Source organism: Dromaius novaehollandiae, chromosome 1 (assembly GCF_036370855.1).
Source record: "Dromaius novaehollandiae isolate bDroNov1 chromosome 1, bDroNov1.hap1, whole genome shotgun sequence".
NCBI lineage: Eukaryota > Metazoa > Chordata > Aves > Casuariiformes > Dromaiidae > Dromaius > Dromaius novaehollandiae.
In genome coordinates, this window is record NC_088098.1 from 58070788 (window position 1) to 58089580 (window position 18793).

Consider the following 18793-nt stretch of genomic DNA (forward strand, 5'->3'; position numbering starts at 1 on the left):
ACATAAAGATTGATAACAAAAATCACTTGAATTGTACTACCAGCTCTGCCGCTAATTTGCTTTTTTACTGTGGGTAAGTAAAATAACCTTTATTTCTCTTTTAGCACACAGGTCTTTAAAACAGTCGTAAACCTTGTTTATCTTATTTATGCAGCGTAAGTAGAGGAGGCATTTTGCAAAGAGCTTTGAGAGCCCTTGGTGAAAAGCATTACAGAAACACAAAGTATTGTTCTTGTTGATACTTCTGTCTAGCTGCCTTTCAGAGAACACAAACTACAACAATACTGTACAGACAGGTAGGGTAGACTGGAGTTTATGCAACATATCTGTTGCTTTACAGAAGTCTTAACTTGCATTAGTGTTATTTATGGTAACAGGATATTCTTAGGAAAAGAAGAAAATTAGACCTAGCAGTTGATTGAATTGATATGGGTCAGCATTATTTCTGATACAAAAGCAACAGTTGAATGATGTGCGTGTCTGGACCTGCCAATGTGCTCTGCTCCATGAACATACTCCTATATCTGCATAAAGTGCAACTGATGTTAGTGAGATTTTTGGGAGGAGGGAAGGGTTCACCCATGTGGCCTTGTTGCAGGACTGAAGCTTCTGACTTAATTTGTGGTAAAATATGTGAACGAGTCCATAGGTCTTTCTGCTTTGCTTTCTTCTTCCATTCTCTGTCCTTGAAAGGACAGTGGAGGTTGAAACGTTCAGTGGTCTTTTCTGATACGACTTCAAAACTTGCAGATGCACAAGGACTGACAAAATAATAGGACTGCGTGGTTAAGAGACATCCAGTAGGTCTGGCATTAGAGTAAATGTATGCATAATTTTTCTCAGAATAACGTATCTATTTTTGAGGAAATCCTCTATGAAAAGAGGCTCCATTTTTATGATGCCTCTGGGATGTATTCAGTTTGAAGTCTTACTGTACACATTTACCTTGTCTCTTGACTTTAAGAGATGTTGATGATGTTTAAAAGAGATGTTGATGATGTTTAAAAGAAGATAAGAACACGTCTTCTTTATGGCTTCTTAGAATTATAGGCCCTGCCCCTTATAACAGGAAATGTCACACAGTTTTAATAAGACTGTTTTTAGTTGTTTTTAGCTTTGGCAAAGCTTTAGTATGTGAACTTGAAGGTTGTTACAGTAGAGTTTTCTTTTTGGTTTTTTGCTTTGTTTTTTATGTTTCAGCTGGAGGTTAGGTCTAGGAAAAAGTATAGATTGTTAATTAAAATATTCTGGTTTAAAATAATGACTTGAAATGTGAGGATATGTGTGTGTCCTATATGCTGCAAACATTTTCCTATGAAAATTGGCTTGAGTTTCAGTAAGTCAAACTCTGGAAAATTTCCATTTGCATATACTCAACAGGAATTTGGCTAAAACTCCCTAAAGACTGCAGTGTGCTGAGCATGCTTTAGCCTTTGCAAGCCCAATGGGCAATGTGACAACATTCATAGAAAGCTTTATATTCGTATAATGTCTCAACATAATTTCATTTGATCAGTTAGGTTTATTCAGGAAGACAAATATCAAAAATAATCCTTTTTTTTAGAGCTGAACTTCTCTTGTGCTTTCCTATGTTCAGGAAATATTCTAATAATTCATTTCTGTTTTCCCTTTTTATTTCTAGAGATTTTGGTGGGTGAAAGATTTTTGTAGTTGCTTGTACATGAGTTAAACTTTGCATGTCAAGATTAATCTTTTAGTTGGAGGTCAAGCATAGCTGGCAGAGATTTTAAGTCATCTTAAGAACAGTAAAAAGTCAGGGCTATATATAAAGTGCCAAGCAAGAAGTGAAATGTAATTAAATGACTGCCTCACCTAAATTGTCTATAAATGAACTTTTTTTTTAATACCTAGACTTCTGAAACCTTATTTAAGTTTCATAGTCTTTTTAATAAGTACTCTTTTTAATGATTGACAACTCTTTCATCATTTTTCCCAAGCTCTTCAAACTTACAGTTGGTGTTATGTCTGTGTACCTGGGGTGAATGAAGAAGACCTGCGTGCCTGATCCCTTGGTTATCAGGGGAAGCCTGCCACCCAATGGCTTAGTCTCTTGTTTCTTGCCTTTCCATAAACTCATGGAGAACTGGGTTAGAGGATGAATGTTTATTGAGCTCTGGTCAGGTATAGCAGGAAAAACAAACAGTCCAGCATAGTCTTGTGACATGACCGATTTGTGTTATGCTGTTAATAAAGTCAGTCATGTAGAAGGGGATTTTCTAGTTACAGACAGCCAAGACAACAATGTCCACAACATCCTCTTTCTGCAGCCCTGAGATGAGGCGTGCTTGGGAAATACTTTCCTAGCTCCTGTGCTGCTCCTGTAGCTCCTTGGTGGCCACCTTTTGAGACTGAAAGAGCAGTTTCAAAAGTGTTTTAACTGAAGTGGAGGACAGTCTGGCCCATGCTTGCTTTATCTTTGCAGTCCAGAAATACTCTGTGCTCTCTTTGAGCTATTCCAGTTCAGACTGATGTAACGTAGAGATGTGTGAGCTAGCTTTCCACTAATTCTCTCAGTACCAGAAGCAGTTTTGCGTACGGGGATGAAGTTCTGTTTGGGCTAGCTGACTCCACCCAGAGGCAGGTATTCTGAATTATTAGCTAGGAGCAGAATAAATTAGCCCATGGGAACTCTGGACTGCTGTGGCTGGATTAATTTTCAGATGACTTGGAGGCAGTCCATGTACTCGAGATGAGGGCAACCAATTTTTTGCTAGATGTATGTGGGCCATGCTTCTTGTGGGATGCTATTTGACTCGGGCATGCTCCCTGGCATTATTATGTGACCGAGCCAGAGGCGTTATACCCCATCTGAAAGTCATGCTAGAGGGGGAACAAATGTCTGCATGAAGTCCTGACCTGGTGCAAAAGCTGAATTCAGTAGCGTTTTCCTGCTGCTGTGCTGAGAAAGAGTTGTCAGGTCAATACTTAAAGTGGGCACAGAAGATCCTATGGCCTAGTGTAAAGCAAGATAAAAGATAAAACCATATCTTGACTTTTACAGGTGCATAGGCGTAACTGGAATTTTGGGACTGTCCTGGCTAAGTCAATGATATATCGCACTACTTTGGCCAGATGTTTAGGATATGTTTATACTGCAAAATGTAATATGATGTTGTTTCACGGCATAGAGCAGAGCCAGGTGGACTCGTCTTAGTTATGGATATATTCAGGAGCGTTGAACTAGCCTGTGCAAGCCTAGGGAAACTAGTCTAGTGCAGTGCTGGACAGATATGTCTAAGATGTGACCTGTCTTCCTTCCAGGCAGTTTGGAAATCTCTTTACTGTCTTTCTTTGCATTTCCTGTTCCACTGTGAATTTAGGTAAAGAAAGCCTGGGTCTATCTGCTTTACCAGCACAGGCATATTCTTGGTAACTTCTGCATGAATCTTTGCTGCCTTATGGTGCACACTTTTCAGCTGCAGTTGAGACATTATCTTAATTTCAGAGCATTGTGAGGCTGAACATCTAGAATCCGACTGGAAAAAACGATTATTTTGAGATCTGGTGTAAAACACTTCAAGGCTGCTTATATTTACTTTGCAGGGTCAGATTTCCTTTAGACCAGATGCTGGACAGGCATTCACCCACCAAGTAACAGGGAGTGCGTACTGAGCAGTGCTAGCAAAGAACAACTATGGGCTCACTAATTTCTCTGGTAAGTTTGCTCCTAAGTAGATAAACACTTTGCAATGTATTTCATTAAATGACAGTGACAAAATGAACCTTCCGTTTTACATGTTATCGTCAGTACAAAATTAGACTGCAAAGCTAGAAAGTCAGGCAAATGAACAAGTAGTTATCAAGCTTATGTCTTTACGCTTACTTGATGTTTTCAGCCCCCCACCCCCACCCCCCAAACTGTTCCCAAACCCACAAATTTCCTGTGGCATTTTGAATCCTATAAAAACACGTTTACAGTCTTGGCAAGTTTTTAGAATGTCTGATACAATGGCTGGGATATTGCCCCACAATTCAGATGGCAAGGTGACTGGATGGTAAAACTGTTCCACCTTGGTTACCAGGAAATCTCATAACTTGTTTGGATTAGATTTTTTGTTTGGGGTGTTTGGGAAACACCAGGCAGAACCAAATGGTCAGAATCTCCTTTACCCAGTCAGTTTTTTCAGTCTAACTTTGTATGTCATGAATAGTGGAAATAGAACTTGCAAAAATGTATCTCAAAAAGTGCTTTTTCCAAGAGGAAAATATCAACTTGTAATAACCTCTCTTTTGCTTAGCTCTTAAGACATGTGTTCTATACTTCATACAAATGATTAAAATACAGGACATACTAACTCTTTCTGACTAAAGCTAGAAATCAACATGATGACAGCCTGAGCTGTATCTTCTTTTAATTAGATAATAATTTAAATAAGTTATATTTAGCACTAGTAGCTTAATCATCGTTTACAGAATGATTCTACAGTAGCATTTCTTTCAAAGCAGCAATGAGTTGTTCGGTATGTTTCTTTGAAGGATCATCCATATAGTTAGATAAATGAGCATAAAATCAGATGCCAAAATCAAAAAGGAAAAGGAAACTTGGAAAAATCATTAATATGCTTATTGTGGAAACAGATACTGTGAGAAACATTGTGGTAATCTCAGTTTGTCACTTGTATACAGTGCTATGATTTGAATGGACATAAAGGACTCAAATCAGGCATGACAGATGCTTAATATATTGTTTTCCTTCATTCTTAATCAAAATAATAGTTTGTATAGATATAAGTACTTACTAAGTCTCCTTAAGCTGAAGTATCAAAAGAATATGGCTTAGAAGGCTAATTTCTCTGAACCTGGAAATTAAATTGATGTGTTGGTGAGTTATTAGTTTCCCCAAAACTCTTGCCATTCAAACAGCAATGCAAGGAAAAGAATGTTCCTAGAAGTGAATTATATGGGAGGCGTGAGGTTCAGAAGAGTAGGTTAAGGACCGGGAAAGCTGTGTTGGTGTAAGAATACCATAAAGCACTCCAGTGATGCTGCTCTGAGCAGTTTGTATTTAAGTGTTTTCCTGAACCAAGGCTTAAATTCGAAGACCATTACAAAATACAAAACTAGGGAAGGGAAAAGGTAGGTTTCCATACAGCAATTTTTGTTGAGGGGACAGGTACTGACAAGCTAAAGAGGCAGTAACAGGATGTTGTTTCAAAGGGGATTCATACTAGTAATGGCTGAAAACTGTTATGAGTGATGGTTCTGTGGTCTTTTAAGCAAAATAATTTTTATAAGCACACTTAGGGAGATTTATGTAAACTGGCAATGTATAAAGATGGAGAAAATAACATTCCTCAGATTCTTCTAAGGCAGTAAGAAGGACTTTTGATTCTTTTACAAGAGATTTTCTATGTAATTTTTGCTGTCTCTGCTCAGTCCAAGGTCATTCATCTCTGTAATAAATCACTATCTGATACAATCTGTCAGCTGATTTTATTGCTTACAAAGCTGTTCTACTTGGAATATTGTACCACAGAAGCTTGAATAAGACACTGCCAACTTTCCTGTCATTGCATTTTAATTTGAATGTATTGGGATCTTAATGAACTGCAGAATCTGTTAGCCCAATCTTACATTTCACCTGAAGACTCAACTAGCTGATTAGAAATCTATCTTGCAGTTGCTTGAATATAGGTGCATCTTTATTAAGTAAGCAGTTTTTGAGGTGCTGAGAGCTCTCAGTAATCACAGCAGTGAGTAGGAGCTGGCAGTGCTGAGCAGACTGCAGGGAGTTTTGCATGTTCCCCCGATGTGAACAAAACTATGAAAAGAAAAGAAATTACATAGTGGTGTAATTATAGATCTAATTTGTAATGCATGCTACACGTGAAACATTTAACAGGCTCTCAGAGGCGTTTTATGTATGAACATATGGAGATCACGTGGTATCTATGTCCTCAGCCTTTGACAGTATTAATAGAATTGGTGTTTGTCAACTGAGGATAGTGTGTGGCCTCTGAATTATTCCCAGTCACAAAATTCAGTCAAAATGTTTAACTTATAAACATTGTTTCTTTTAAAGGAAATTCTATATTTTATCCCTGCTTTACACCCTATATAACCCCCCAGGCCCTGAATAGTAGAATGTCAGATATGAATCAGGGTAGACGGTACGTACTAAACACTACTGCATGCCTTTTTGTTTTGAGTTGCCTCCTCTCTCTTGCTCTCTCCATGCAGTAAGCCAACCCTTTCAGATTCTTGAAGGATTACCCTTGAAGGATAATTCTCTTGTGAAGCTCTTTATTTTTTTTGTTTTGTTTTTATTACCAGGTATATCTAGACACCTTTCTCTCTCAATTTGTACCATATAAGTGTCTCAGGTGTGGTCAATTCTGAAAATATGTGAGGGGGGAATTCTATTTGTTTGCACTGTACAGTACAGGATTTTTATGTGTCTGTGTGTTGTCATCTTACAGCTAGGGTTGCTTGGACTGATCTGATTAAGGAGGAACATTTAAAATTACATTAGCCTGCAGGATTATGATATTTCATTTTAAGTGCAATTTTAAAAATGTAGGTTGAATTCCTCTTCTATATTTCACATTCTGTTTAAATTAAAATTTTTTTTTGGAAGGAGGACTGTATCCTCATTGTCTTCTATGGACAAAAGGAACTTCTATGTATGCTTATCCATGCCAGTTTACATTACTACATTTTTTCTAATATTTGAGTCATTACTTAGAGTACAGTAGACAAGGGAAAGGACAGAGTTGTCTAAAGTGAGTTGTTTAAAAACTTATTTTTAAACACCAACACCTCATGTTTTATTTCCTTCTCCAGCCTTTCTGCTAACACTTAGGGGTTACCTTAATTTGATTTTTGTGAATAACCCATTGGCCTTAACAGATCTTCATTCAGAAGCGAAACACCCTATGAAGGTTGCTCTAGCTAGCAGAATTATATAAAGCGCAAAACTTCTTTTTAAATTTATATAACATAAAATACATCAAGTAAATGCTAGCATTACAAAAGCCAGTTGCCTGAAGTGCAGAGAGAATGATCTTTGAAAACTCTGGGACTAAACACTTGAGCACGTGTATCTTTTTTGCAGAAGGTTAGTCTTGGCTACCTGGGGAGCAAACCACAGACACTGCAGAAAAAACAAGGGTTTCTACCCAGACCAATAGTGTTTTCCATACTTGGGACCCAGTTCTCCACTCTGTCTTACACATGCATGCAGGTGAAACAAAAATACTATCACTATAATTCAACAGTGTACAAAACCATAAATGACCATGAAAGTTCAAGGCCTTTACTCACTAGGTGAGTGACATGTCATGTTATAGAGCATTGTATTGTATTTATCCAGACTTCTATTAAAAATAAGTTTTCTAACCTTAATGCTAGTATCACAGTAAGGGAATATATATCCATGGATCTGCACTATTCTTATTGCTTATGGCAGAACAGCAACACCTCCGTTGACTGACAGAAACAACTTCTCTGTTACTGCTTTTTTTTTTTTTTTCCATTTTTCAGAGCTTTTCCTGTAAACTTTCCTTGCAAATGGCTCACCTACCAACATAGTTATTGTTCACAGTATTTGTATTCTTGGTACTTGGAGACCAGTCTGGGCTCACTTACTGTGTTCAGTAGAACAATGTGCCTTTCTGTATAATTTCAATTGAATTGCACCTGGGATTAATTAGCCCAGTGGTAAGTACTTGTCCAGTTCTAATGCATTTTTATTTTGTTAAAGGTGATCAATTAGGAGTTGGGGTGACAAGAAAGCCTACAATACCCTAAAACTATGCCATCAATCTGGAATGACTTTTTTTCTATTTTCACATGGAAAGCCTTGAAGGGAGTCTTCATTTTCTCTGCCCCAAGGAGTTGTAGCAAGAGATTTCTGGAAATGTTTTCTCTGGTCATTCTAGTGAGAGAAAGCAAGTACCAGTTATTTGAAATTCTCTGTGAAGTTGTCTTTCCTCTTGCCTTGTCTCTTCTGTAAACATTGACCATCTTGATTTCCCCTTGCTCCCAGAATTTATCTTGAGGGATTTGTAATAACATATACCAGCACTGCATACTGCAATGACAGTATGCAATTAAAGATAACATAGGAGTAGGAGATGAGTTGCTTTGAAAGTTGTACCTTGTCTCCAAAAGTAAAAAAAAAAAGATCTGACAAGTCCATATGGTATCAAACTTTCAGCAATCACAATTGTAATGTCAATCAGAAACTAAACTTAGGTGGGAAGGATAGAGCATGTAGCTACCTACTGAACAGAAGTTTTGTAATCCAAGATTTGTTTTTTCTTTTGGTTTGTTGTGTCTTTATAAAGAATACCCACCTTTTATAGGCAAAAACCAGAATGCTCGGAGTAATATTTTTGTCTGATCTCCTTTATATTTGCATAGGACTACTAAAATTTAGATAGAGATGCATAGGGGAGGAAAGGCTGAATAACTTTCAGACATAAGTGACAACGGGGTATGTGGAAGAAGTCTTTTTAGTATAAGAACAAGCTATGTTTGATGTTTACTATATTGGAAAAAGAGTATCTTTTTATTAAGAAAGTTTCTGAGCACTATAGAAGTTCTGCATATGAGGCTGTAATCTCTCCACCGAGGAAGCGGTCTGGTCCACGGTCTTGCTTAGGGTCCGCAGATATGCGTGCGACGTACTTCACGAGGAGATGGGAGGCCTCGAAGCAGCACTTAGACTTCTGTGGGTTTAATGGTCTTATGCTACATATTGATATTTTATATCCAGCTTGCATGTTGAGCTTAATTTGATCACTGATCCGTCGAAGCAGGGCTATATAGTACTTCTCGGGCTTCTAACCCGGCTAGTGGAAGTACGTTTCTGCTGTGGATGGCGCGCAGCAGGCAGCGCTCCCAGCCGGCTCCCGGGAGCCCCGGGGCGCGCTGCAAACCCGCCGGCCGTGGAGGAAAGCGGCGGCGGGGAGACCTGCCGGGGGCCGCCGCTACCTGCCGCCTCCCTCCGCCGCGGCTCTGCGCGGGGGCGCCCGGCCCCGCCGCCCCCCGGCCCGCCCCGCCGGGGCGGGGCCCGAGGAAGTGACTTCAGGCGGCGGCGGCGGGCGCGGAGCAGAGCGGAGCATGGCAGCGGCGGCGGCGCGGTGCCTGCGGGCTCGGGCGGGCGCCTTGCGGGCCGCCGCTTACTGCACCGCGGCCCCGCAGCAGCGGCAGCCGCCGCCGCCGCCCGACATGAAGAGCCACCTGTGGTCGCGCTACCGGGAGGCCAAGAGGGCGAGCAAGGGTGAGCGCGGCCCCGGCGAGGGGGCGGCTGCCTCCCCCGCCCCCCCCCCCCCCCGCCTGCGGGGCGCCTCTCCCGCGCCGGGGGCTGCGGGGGGAGGGGCGCGTGGCGGGCGGGAGCCGTTAGCGGAGCAACGGCCGCGGCCGCGCTGGGGGCGGGGGGGGGGGGGGTCCGGGCTGCCGCCCCTTGGCGCTGCCCTGCACCTGGTCCGACGGGGGCGCGACTGCCTGGCGGTGCTGCGGGAGAGGAGCCCTCCCTCCGGCTCGCACCGGGTAGAGCTGCTGGGGCTGGAGGAGTGGAGAAACGCAAATTTAAGGAGGAAACCGGGAAGTCGGTCTCGTGTTTTGAGGTCTCTCTGCCGTAGGGCTGCCCTCCCAAAAGTTAAACAGCGTGCGGTTTTAGCTGACGGATTTTCTTTCGCCTACAGTGCCGTTAAGCCGCTATGAAATACTGAAGCGAGGGATGCAGTGCTAGTGATGAGTGCACGACTCTGGGCAGGCTCCTGAAAGCGAAGTGGTGATTACGAAGCCCTGTCCTTCTGCCTGGCTAGACAGAAAGTTAAGGGTCAGGCACCGCTGGTTACGCAGACGCATCGTTTATGCAGAAACCTCAGGAGTAACGTACCCTAGAAATTGCTGCACCGAGGCTGAGAGCGGTTGCTATTTGGTTGCTGCCTGATAGGCCGTGGAAATGATCATCCAAAGGCTGGATGTTTCAAATTGCCTGAGTACGTGCTCTCCTTAGAGAGCCACAAGAGAAGGTAGTGTGGGTCCCAACATGGCAGTATTCATTGGAGAATACTTTCATCTTCCACGTTTTGGCCTCTTTTTAAAATATATTTTATATTATCCCGCAACCTAAAGGTCTTGAGCGTGAACCAGGGCTTGGCTGTGCTGGTAGTTTGCAAACATAAAACAGCGACAGCGTTCCACAAAAGAAATGAGATAAAAATTTTCTTATAATGTGGAAGACTACAAAAGAGTACTTTAGGCGTTGGAGGGTGGGATAAGAGAAAGGAAGAGGAGAGAGAATGCCTTTTATTTTCAATTTTTGTTTCTTTTCCTGTTTTTGCAACTAATTTTCTTTTTCCATGCCACACCCAAGTAATACCTCAGACTGAGGTTAGAGCATAGAGTAGTAATATTAAGAGAAGTCAAGTTGCTGAGTGGGTGTGGATTAGAGAAAGATGAGAAAAGTGTGCGTAGGGTTACTCAGAATATTTTTGTTTGTTACAACCTAACTCCCAAAGTGGGTTCAAATATCTGAGGTTTCATTTTGTTATGGTGTTAAGATGACAAACCTGTCCTGATTTTGGCCTAAGGATTATAGCACTTGGAATGCTGTCCGCCAGCCAAAATGTTTAATAGCTACAATTTGCTTATACTATCTCTGTTTTCAGGCAGCCATTAAGTCATTTTATTTATATGAAACGTCTTTATTTTTAAAATAAATGTTGATTCAAAAGGCTGCACAATTGACACTAGAAAAAAATGTTTAAAGTACAATATAAAAATGAATGTTGTAACATGTAGTTCATATAAAACTAAGGTTATGACTTCTTGTAGTTAATTAAATTGCTAATGGCCCTTTTTATAGAATAAGAGCCTTTTCCTTAATAGCGGTGTGTCAAATTGCATTTGATTATTTTTGTTACCTCAACAAACATTTGTCTCTTGTATTACCATAATCAGTGTCCGACAAAAGCAGAAGCTATTGGTTTGATTGAGCTTATTTTGCTAAATCCTCTGAAATGATTGTTTATGATACAGCTTTTCATGTCACATTAAGCGTAATAAGTGTCTGAGATCTCTTTCAGTAAAAGAGATGCTGAACTTTATTTGAAATGTGAAATTTGACCCAGTGAACTTGCTATTCTCTTTCTCTTTTTTTTTATGATGTATGTACATCAGATAAAGCTGAATGGTTTCAGGTTACTATTTTCTGATGGGCTTCTCTGTAAGTTTCTTAGTATTGTATCTGCCTGTCAACTCTGCAGCAATGTAATTAAGATACTGCTTTTACAGAAGAAATGTTCTTTCCCTTTCTATGAATAGACCAGAGTTCTGAAAATTCTTTCTAGCAGATCTGGAGTACCCAGACCTACCTGCCTGTTGAGATTGTTTCTTCCGGTGGTGGAGCATGTAGTATATTTGTCCTTAGAGCTAAAGGTGTTGAGATACACTTTGCTTTGTTACTTTCTACATATAAGCCCAAAAGGAAGCAATCAAGTGTATTCCTCTTAAAATTACCCTTCCAAGTACAAATTTAAGATGAAAGCTCTTCTTTTTTCCACTCCCAGAGAAGGCTGGATTGGAAGATCATGACTAAATCAGAGAGAGATAGTATGTAGGAAGGAAAGAAAGGAGAACTTCCTCATGTTTTATGATTCCAGGAAGGTAACCTTTGGCTCCCTGATACTGCTCTTACAAGTTTTCTAAACAGTATATACAAACATCCCTAATACTGACGTTGATGTTGGTCTTAAAATTACTTAATATATTATGATTATATGTAAATGGTCTTAATTTCTTCATTTCAAACAGAAATAGCAGGAGATACATACCTTTAAAAATGGAAGTAATTTAGGCACATTAGATACATGTGTGTGGTGGACAATAAGCAACATATTTTCAGTTTCTTGATTTTCTGGGAGATTGACAGGCATAGTAATGTGTGTGTAACTTTTTTGAAAAATGTAGTAATCATTTAAATTTTACTTGAGTTGAAAATGAATAACATTATAACCTTGAAATGGTTGAGCAAAGGAAATTAAAACAAAAACCTCCATTCTGTCGGTTCTGCTTCTGGTACAGAGGCTGGCCTAAATAATAGGAGGAGAATATAAGGCTACTAGAATAATTAGAAAAAGCCCTCCAAAACTCATTGTCAGAAGCGGAAATAAAATAAAAATGTGTTAAGGGAGTTAGCAAAAATGCATATATTTGATCTGGGGTTCTCTGTTGAGCATGATCCTGAAATGCATATTCTCTTACTTCAACTGTTCAAAGAGAAGTATGCTTTAAATAAAAGCTATGGGTCACCACAATAAACTAAGGACAGCACTTTCAATAGCATCAAATTGTTAAAGGCTACCTGGTATGGTTAGTGTGAATCAGTTTGATAGTTTCCATCAACATTTATCTGTGTTTAGAAGTCGCTAATGGATATTTAGTTAATTACTTAAACTGTAAGGCTGGCATAATGTTCTTTTTTTTTTTTTTTTTTTTCCTCTTTCCCTGTTCCCAGAGTTAGTTCCCTCAATTATGAATAACATGCTGAATCCTGATGCAATTTTTTCAAACAATGAAATGAGCCTGTCAGACATTGAAATCTATGGCTTTGATTACGACTACACCTTGGTCTTTTATTCTAAACATCTACACACACTGATCTTCAATGCCGCACGAGATCTTCTTGTTAACGAGCACCGGGTAAGTAAAATGAATTAAATAACAATAAGCATTTATGAATAAGGAGTGTAATGAATAATTTCTGGCTGAGAGGGGCTTAGCTCATCCTTCTATGCCTTAGTCCCTGCCTTAGCTCCCTTAAGGCACGTTTTGTGCAACAGCTATGTGGTTTGTTCTCAGCCGCAGTTTTGAGCAGAACAGTCTGGCAATTGTTAAGGAACAGTGTGTTTTGGAGTGGGTTTTTTTTTTGTTTTTGTTTTTCATCTAACTGCCTATTATTGGAGTCACCCTAGTATACAAGAAGCTTCAAGGTTGATGGTACTCTGTTTTAAGCATTGCTGTGAGTGCAATGATTAATTTCCATACGGAATATTTTTAGCCTAACTTCTTAAGGGGATGAGGGACATTTGATTGTGCTGTGTGCCTGTCAGGTGCTCTGTATGCTTTGGGCATCTCAGCTGAGTTACCTAGAGGGGCAGAGTTTGCAAGGATGCCGCCTTCAGTGGTTGGGTACAAGAGGGAGACCTAAATAAGTGTTCAGCTCCGCAGTGCCCTAAAGGGGAGCACTAGTCTGTTGCCTGGCCAAGCTGCATGGTTGTACCAGTGACCATCTGATATCTAAATAGCTTGGAACTGGTTATGGTACAGTTTAGGGATGTGAGAAGTTACTGTGTGTCAGGAAGCAGGGAGGGAGATGGGTGATTTCAGGGGATGTGGAGGAAACTGAAGGTATTGCAGGGAAAGAGACTGAAGAAAATGTGGAGGTTAACGCACTATAGGAATTGTAGAAAAGTAAAAGACAAAAATCCATATACTAGCTTAACTAATTAAATTACTTTTGTACAACCTAAATGTGAATGGGTGGTGTTATTCTACTTTCATGTTTCAATCCAAAGGTTAAGAGCTATATATAAGTATCTATAAATATCTCTGGAAGAGCAAACAAAACTTCATGGGCCCTGCAAGCATATACCACTAGATCCCCCTGAAATTTTGCCATGTCTTGACAGCAATTTCTGTAGAATGTGTAAATTAACTTTATTAATGCCATTTGGTTCTTGTAAAATCCGACATTGCAATGGCAGGAGGAGTCAAGATTAAGTATTGTAGACAACAATTAAAACAGTGTTCAGTCTTTACTATTTGGATGAATTCAAGTAATAATAACTTTCCAATTTTTTGTCTCAATTAGAATCTCTTCTAGTGAATGAAACTATAATTACTTTTTGAAACAGCTTGTTGAAATGATAATTTCCTGCTGGAACTGATTGAGAGACTATAGTTTTCATTAATACTAGCCTCTATAGTTGCTTATGGTGTTAATGTTTTTCTTGACTTTAGCATTAGGAAATGCCTTTAGATTGTATTGTCTGTTGTGACTGTTGGAGTCAGTCTGAAAGATGACCAATTTTAGTCATGGCGGTGTAATCTAATGCATCAGAAGTTGCAAAATACAGTGTAACAGGAAGCAAGGAATTTTGAAGTCTAAGATAATAAACATAAATTTAACGCTAGTCTCAGAGGTAGCAGCAGGTGTTGAATCAAAACTCTTTTGATCTTGGGTTTGTTTCTTTCCTTGTGTAAGGGCCGTTTGCTACCTTATCTGGGCTGCTGTTTCAGACCAGATACATGCATTCCTATCAAGAATGGTGGAGGGTAAACAAAGAGTGCAAATTTCATCGTTATTTTGGTTTGTAAGGAAACTTTGGTTTGTGTGCCAAGAGAGGCTTCATCTCTTTCTCACACATATTGGCATGTGTTCAAAAAGATAGCCTTCCATCAAAATAAACTGAAGCAGGAAAATAAAGCATGCGGAAATTTGAAGGAGTTGATTAAATTTCTTTGTTCATGCTTAATTTGGCCATGTTAGGCATATGCGGTAAAATGTAGTCTTTAATTGAACACGTGCTGTGTCCTTCCTTTATATATATTTCTTCATTGTATCCCTTTCCTGCTTCAAGTCCCTGGCCCAATCTACACATCTTTTCAACCTAGTTTTAGGCTTTTAATGCTGTTCTTTGTAAAGTTTGGAGCCTCCTCCATGTTTTCTGAAACCAGTAGTAAGGAAGATAGCTGAGAAGCTAGGAGAAACAGCTGTCTTCTCTAATTCTCGATGGCTGTGCACAAGCACAGTCTATAGCAGTTGCGGGGCAAGTCTTCAGCATAGATAAAAACTTTTTGGAGAAGTTGAGGGTTTTGTGTGTGTGTGCATGTGTTGATAGCTAGAGCCTCTATTCAGGCTGTAAAATCTACTTTATTTTTTTCCCCCAAAGGCAAATAACTTAGCCATGTATGTATGGAGGCCTTCATAGAAAAGGTGGAGAATATGCCTGAAATGCATTTGCCAACTTCTAAGACTCTTCTGTAGAATGTGTGAGGGAATGAAGGATCACCTTTAGTTAGTTTAATTTAAAAAAAAAAAAAAAAAGTAGTTTTCTCTAGCTTTGTCTGGAGTGACCAACACATCTTACCTCTTAAAAACAGATGAACAAAATCCCTGGCCTAAGACAGGCACCTGGCATGTATTATTTTTTCCTAGTCAACCTGTGGTTAAAGCCTGACAGAACTGCAATCAGCTGAAAATGAACTTCTCCTGAGAAGTGTTAGAAAATTTCTCTAGTAAACCATGTGTTACCTGTGTTACATATAAACAACCTGAGGAAAGAGCACATGACACAAATACATGTACATCTCTAAACAAGGAGGTATTACAAATGCTATCCAATCTAATGAGATTATGCATGTATAAAATGAAGAAGTGATGAAGCCCGTATTTTTGAAAAATAATCCATGAAGATCCTTATTCAGCATTAAAAAATGTGTTTGTAAGTGGTAATGTTTGTAGTGAGAAAAGAACACAGAAAATGGAATATGTACAAATGTGCCTTGGTATATGATTAAAAAGTCACTTTAGTGTCCAACTCATAAATGATAACATACAGCACTGCAAATTCTTTGTTTCTACTTTTTATAGCTGTAGGCATAAAGCAAAATCCTCAAGGCTGTTAAAACAAACAAAACCACCTTGCATCAAAAGTGAGTACATGTGAAAGTGCCCTTCCTGGGCGCTGTTGATAATTTATTTTTTCCATTCTGTCTTTATGCTATAGAGCAAGGAGGAGAGGGGGAAACTACATATTGTTACTAAAATAGATGAGTGCTGTTTATTTTTATAAGCACCTAATTTTCTGGGACAGCAAGGGTGTATCTATAGTGCAGGAACTCCCAGGAGCAATATGGTTGGGTCAATGTGATGCTCTACTGAAGTGACTCAGCCTGCTAGTGTTTAATGACCAGCTTGCTTTCAGAATCTGATCTTTGTGATGCACTGTCCCACGGGGAGATACAACCTCAATAGATGGAAGTCTGACATTACAGTGTAGACCTATGGTTAAAGTGCATTTGTTTTGGGATGTAACATAGTGGGGTATTTGAAAATTGGAATTTATGTCTTAGTGGCATTTTACTTTCCTAATAAACCACTGACCGGGTGTGAAGTCTTTGCAGGCAAGGATTTCTTGTACTGCCAGATATATGACTTTACAGATATACAATACAGAGCAAACAAATTTCCTTGATAGAGGCTGCAAGCACCAACTTTGCGGTTTTGAAGTCCATTGTAGGTATAACTGCACAACCATAGCTGTACTTCTACAGTTTCAAAGTTGGGCTGAAGCCTTCAGCTCTGGTTTATGAAAGTTTCTGAAACTGTAGTGGATAACTTTCAGTTTAGCAGCCATTCAGATCACATTCCCAAAGGCTAACTTCAGGCTAGGAAAGCCAGTTTCCTTCACTGTCTTCAGAAGCAATGGAAAGAGTGGCTTTTGCCTCTCGTGTTAGGCCCTTGCTCTGAATTGCCTTTTATGGGAGCCTCTCTCTTTTCATTTCCTAATAGGGGAGCCTGGCTTCTCAAGGTAATATTAGCTTTTGTGAATTCTGTTCTTCCTTCCTCCCCATCTGTGTTTATTTGCAGTGCACTATATCTTTAAATGCCCCTGAGGTCTACATTTCATACACAAGAGTCTAAAATCAGGATTATGATCCATATGTAGAGAATGAAAACAGATAGCTGTGCTTTTTTTTTTCTTGAAAATGCCAGAGATTTTTTTGCTCCTATTATCATCAATGATACTGTATTGATTTTTTTTCTTTCTGTAGAAGTGAGCAGTAAATTCTAGTCATCTCTGCAAATGAGGCCATATATTTGGGTTTCTAGCTAAAAGTTTCCTATCTGGAAATTCTGCTCTTATAGCCTGTTTCTCTTACGGACAGTGTTTGGGAAGACTTCACAACATAATGTACTTCAGCTACTTAATTTTAGGAATTTAATAAAATTTAGCTTATGTTTTCAAAGGTGCATGTATTAAAATATCTTTTTAAATAAGTGCACCACAGATTCCCCAGATGTCTAGCTTCAGGCACTGCACTTGACTTGCATTTGAAAACTTGGCCTTGGATTTTTTTTAAAATATTTTTCTCACTGCATGTCACACTGTAATTGTATGTTCATGCAAATATCATGACCTATCAAAAAGCATCTTCTAATGATTAGTGAAAATGAGAAGCATGGAAAACTTAGGCTTTTCAACTCCTGCAGAAACAATCTCTTGATTTGTTTGTATGTTAAGGTTTTAACCTAAAATCATTGCCCTTTTTTCTTAGTATCCTGCAGAAATAAGAAAATATGATTATGATGCCAATTTTGCAATAAGAGGACTTCATTATGATGTGCACCGGGTATGTATAAACAAATTTGTGATGAGTTCTGTAGTGCTGAAAACTTAGCCAAAGAAATAAGTGTTTTAGGACTTCCAGTTTCTCACTGTGTATTGATGAGTAAGGATTTTGTTTCATGTTTTTTTTTTTTCTTATTGCAAGCTTGAATTTTTTTATAGCTCTTAGTGTAAAGCATTTTGGGTGTTTTGTTGTCTCTCTCTCTCTTTTTTTTTTTCCACTAGTTTGACAGCTTTAGAGTGCAAAAGAATAAATCTAAGCAGGCCAACCGTTATTAGAAAAGGATATTTCTTTGCGGCTAATCTCGGATCATCGGACAGTGTATTTTCTCAGTGATTTGCAAGCCCTAGATAAAAGCTATTCATAAAGTATTTTGAAAGCTATGAAGGAAGTGGAATTGAAGGTGATCAGCCATTCTTGAGCCAGAAAGGTTATAGATAAAATTGCTTTTTTATAATTTAATGTCAAATAATTGACGTGATAAAAGCTGTCTGATTTCCCCTCCCTCCTTTCTCCCAGGCATTATTAATGAAGATTGATGCTTTTCATTATATTCAGCTGGGAACAGTTTACAGGTAGGTAAGATTTTTGCCTATTTATAATGCAAATGTACACTTTTTTTTTGAGTCTCCTAGTTGTGTTTGTTGCTGTACATTTTAGGTTGATATTAGAAACTGTACGGAAAACCACAGGCATGAATGAGCATTGTAGTCTTACTGGAAGGGGTTTCTTTGCACTTCCGTGTACATACATACGCATGCACACGTTTACTGACTGATACAGCTGATTCCCCAGTTTGGAGCTGGCGAAGTTGGCAAGCTGGTGGTCGCATAGTGGCGACTCACTGTGTTTCCGACTGTTAAACTGTGCTGAAAGACATCTAAAAATACACTGATGACTTCTCCACTGTTGCTTTCTAAGTAAATTACTGTCACAGGGACCCTGTTAGCATGGCTACAGTGTTGTTGCAGAGACACCCCCCCTCCCCAAAGCCCTTTCCCAACTAGAGAAATGAAAAACTGTCTATGAAGTTATAAACAAATTAAACTCTTAAAATAAAGATTATGCAGTGAGTCTAAAGCTTCAAGTTCTGTGCTAGCAATTCGTTGAGCAAATTATCAAGTCAGAATGTTGAGTGTAGGGAAAATGGTATAGTCCTGTAATTATCCTTGGAATTGAACAACTTTTTAAGAGGCAGCTAGGTCAGTCCTGAATATTGGAAAAATGTTGGCTTGTTAGAATAAAGGCCATCTGAAGTAACCAGAGATGCATTTATTAGTAGAGGTTTGTAATAGAAATGCTAAGATTAGTATGAGTAAATTATGAATGGAAATGTATGTGTGAAAGCACAGGAAGAAGTGATAGAAGAAGGGACAAAAGAATGGCATGCGTTGATGGTATCTGG

At 39.2% G+C, this 18793-nt stretch overlaps 1 protein-coding gene across 4 annotated transcripts in view; it reads left to right on the plus strand.

Annotated features, from left to right (window-relative positions):
• NT5DC3 (5'-nucleotidase domain containing 3) overlaps nt 1-18793 on the plus strand; it is a 46130-nt gene that overhangs the window by 13640 nt on the left and 13697 nt on the right. The window contains exons 1-5 of one of the 4 annotated variants that reach the window (XM_064513643.1): nt 9137-9247; nt 9672-10004; nt 12491-12675; nt 17317-17391; nt 17908-17963. In XM_064513643.1, the coding sequence (XP_064369713.1) occupies nt 12508-12675; nt 17317-17391; nt 17908-17963 (299 nt within the window). In that variant the 5' untranslated portion in view covers nt 9137-9247; nt 9672-10004; nt 12491-12507. Of the gene's footprint in view, nt 1-3564; nt 3677-9030; nt 9248-9671; nt 10005-12490; nt 12676-17316; nt 17392-17907; nt 17964-18793 lie in introns of those variants that run through there. The other 3 variants (XM_064513635.1, XM_064513630.1, XM_064513639.1) reach the window with 3 other exon arrangements.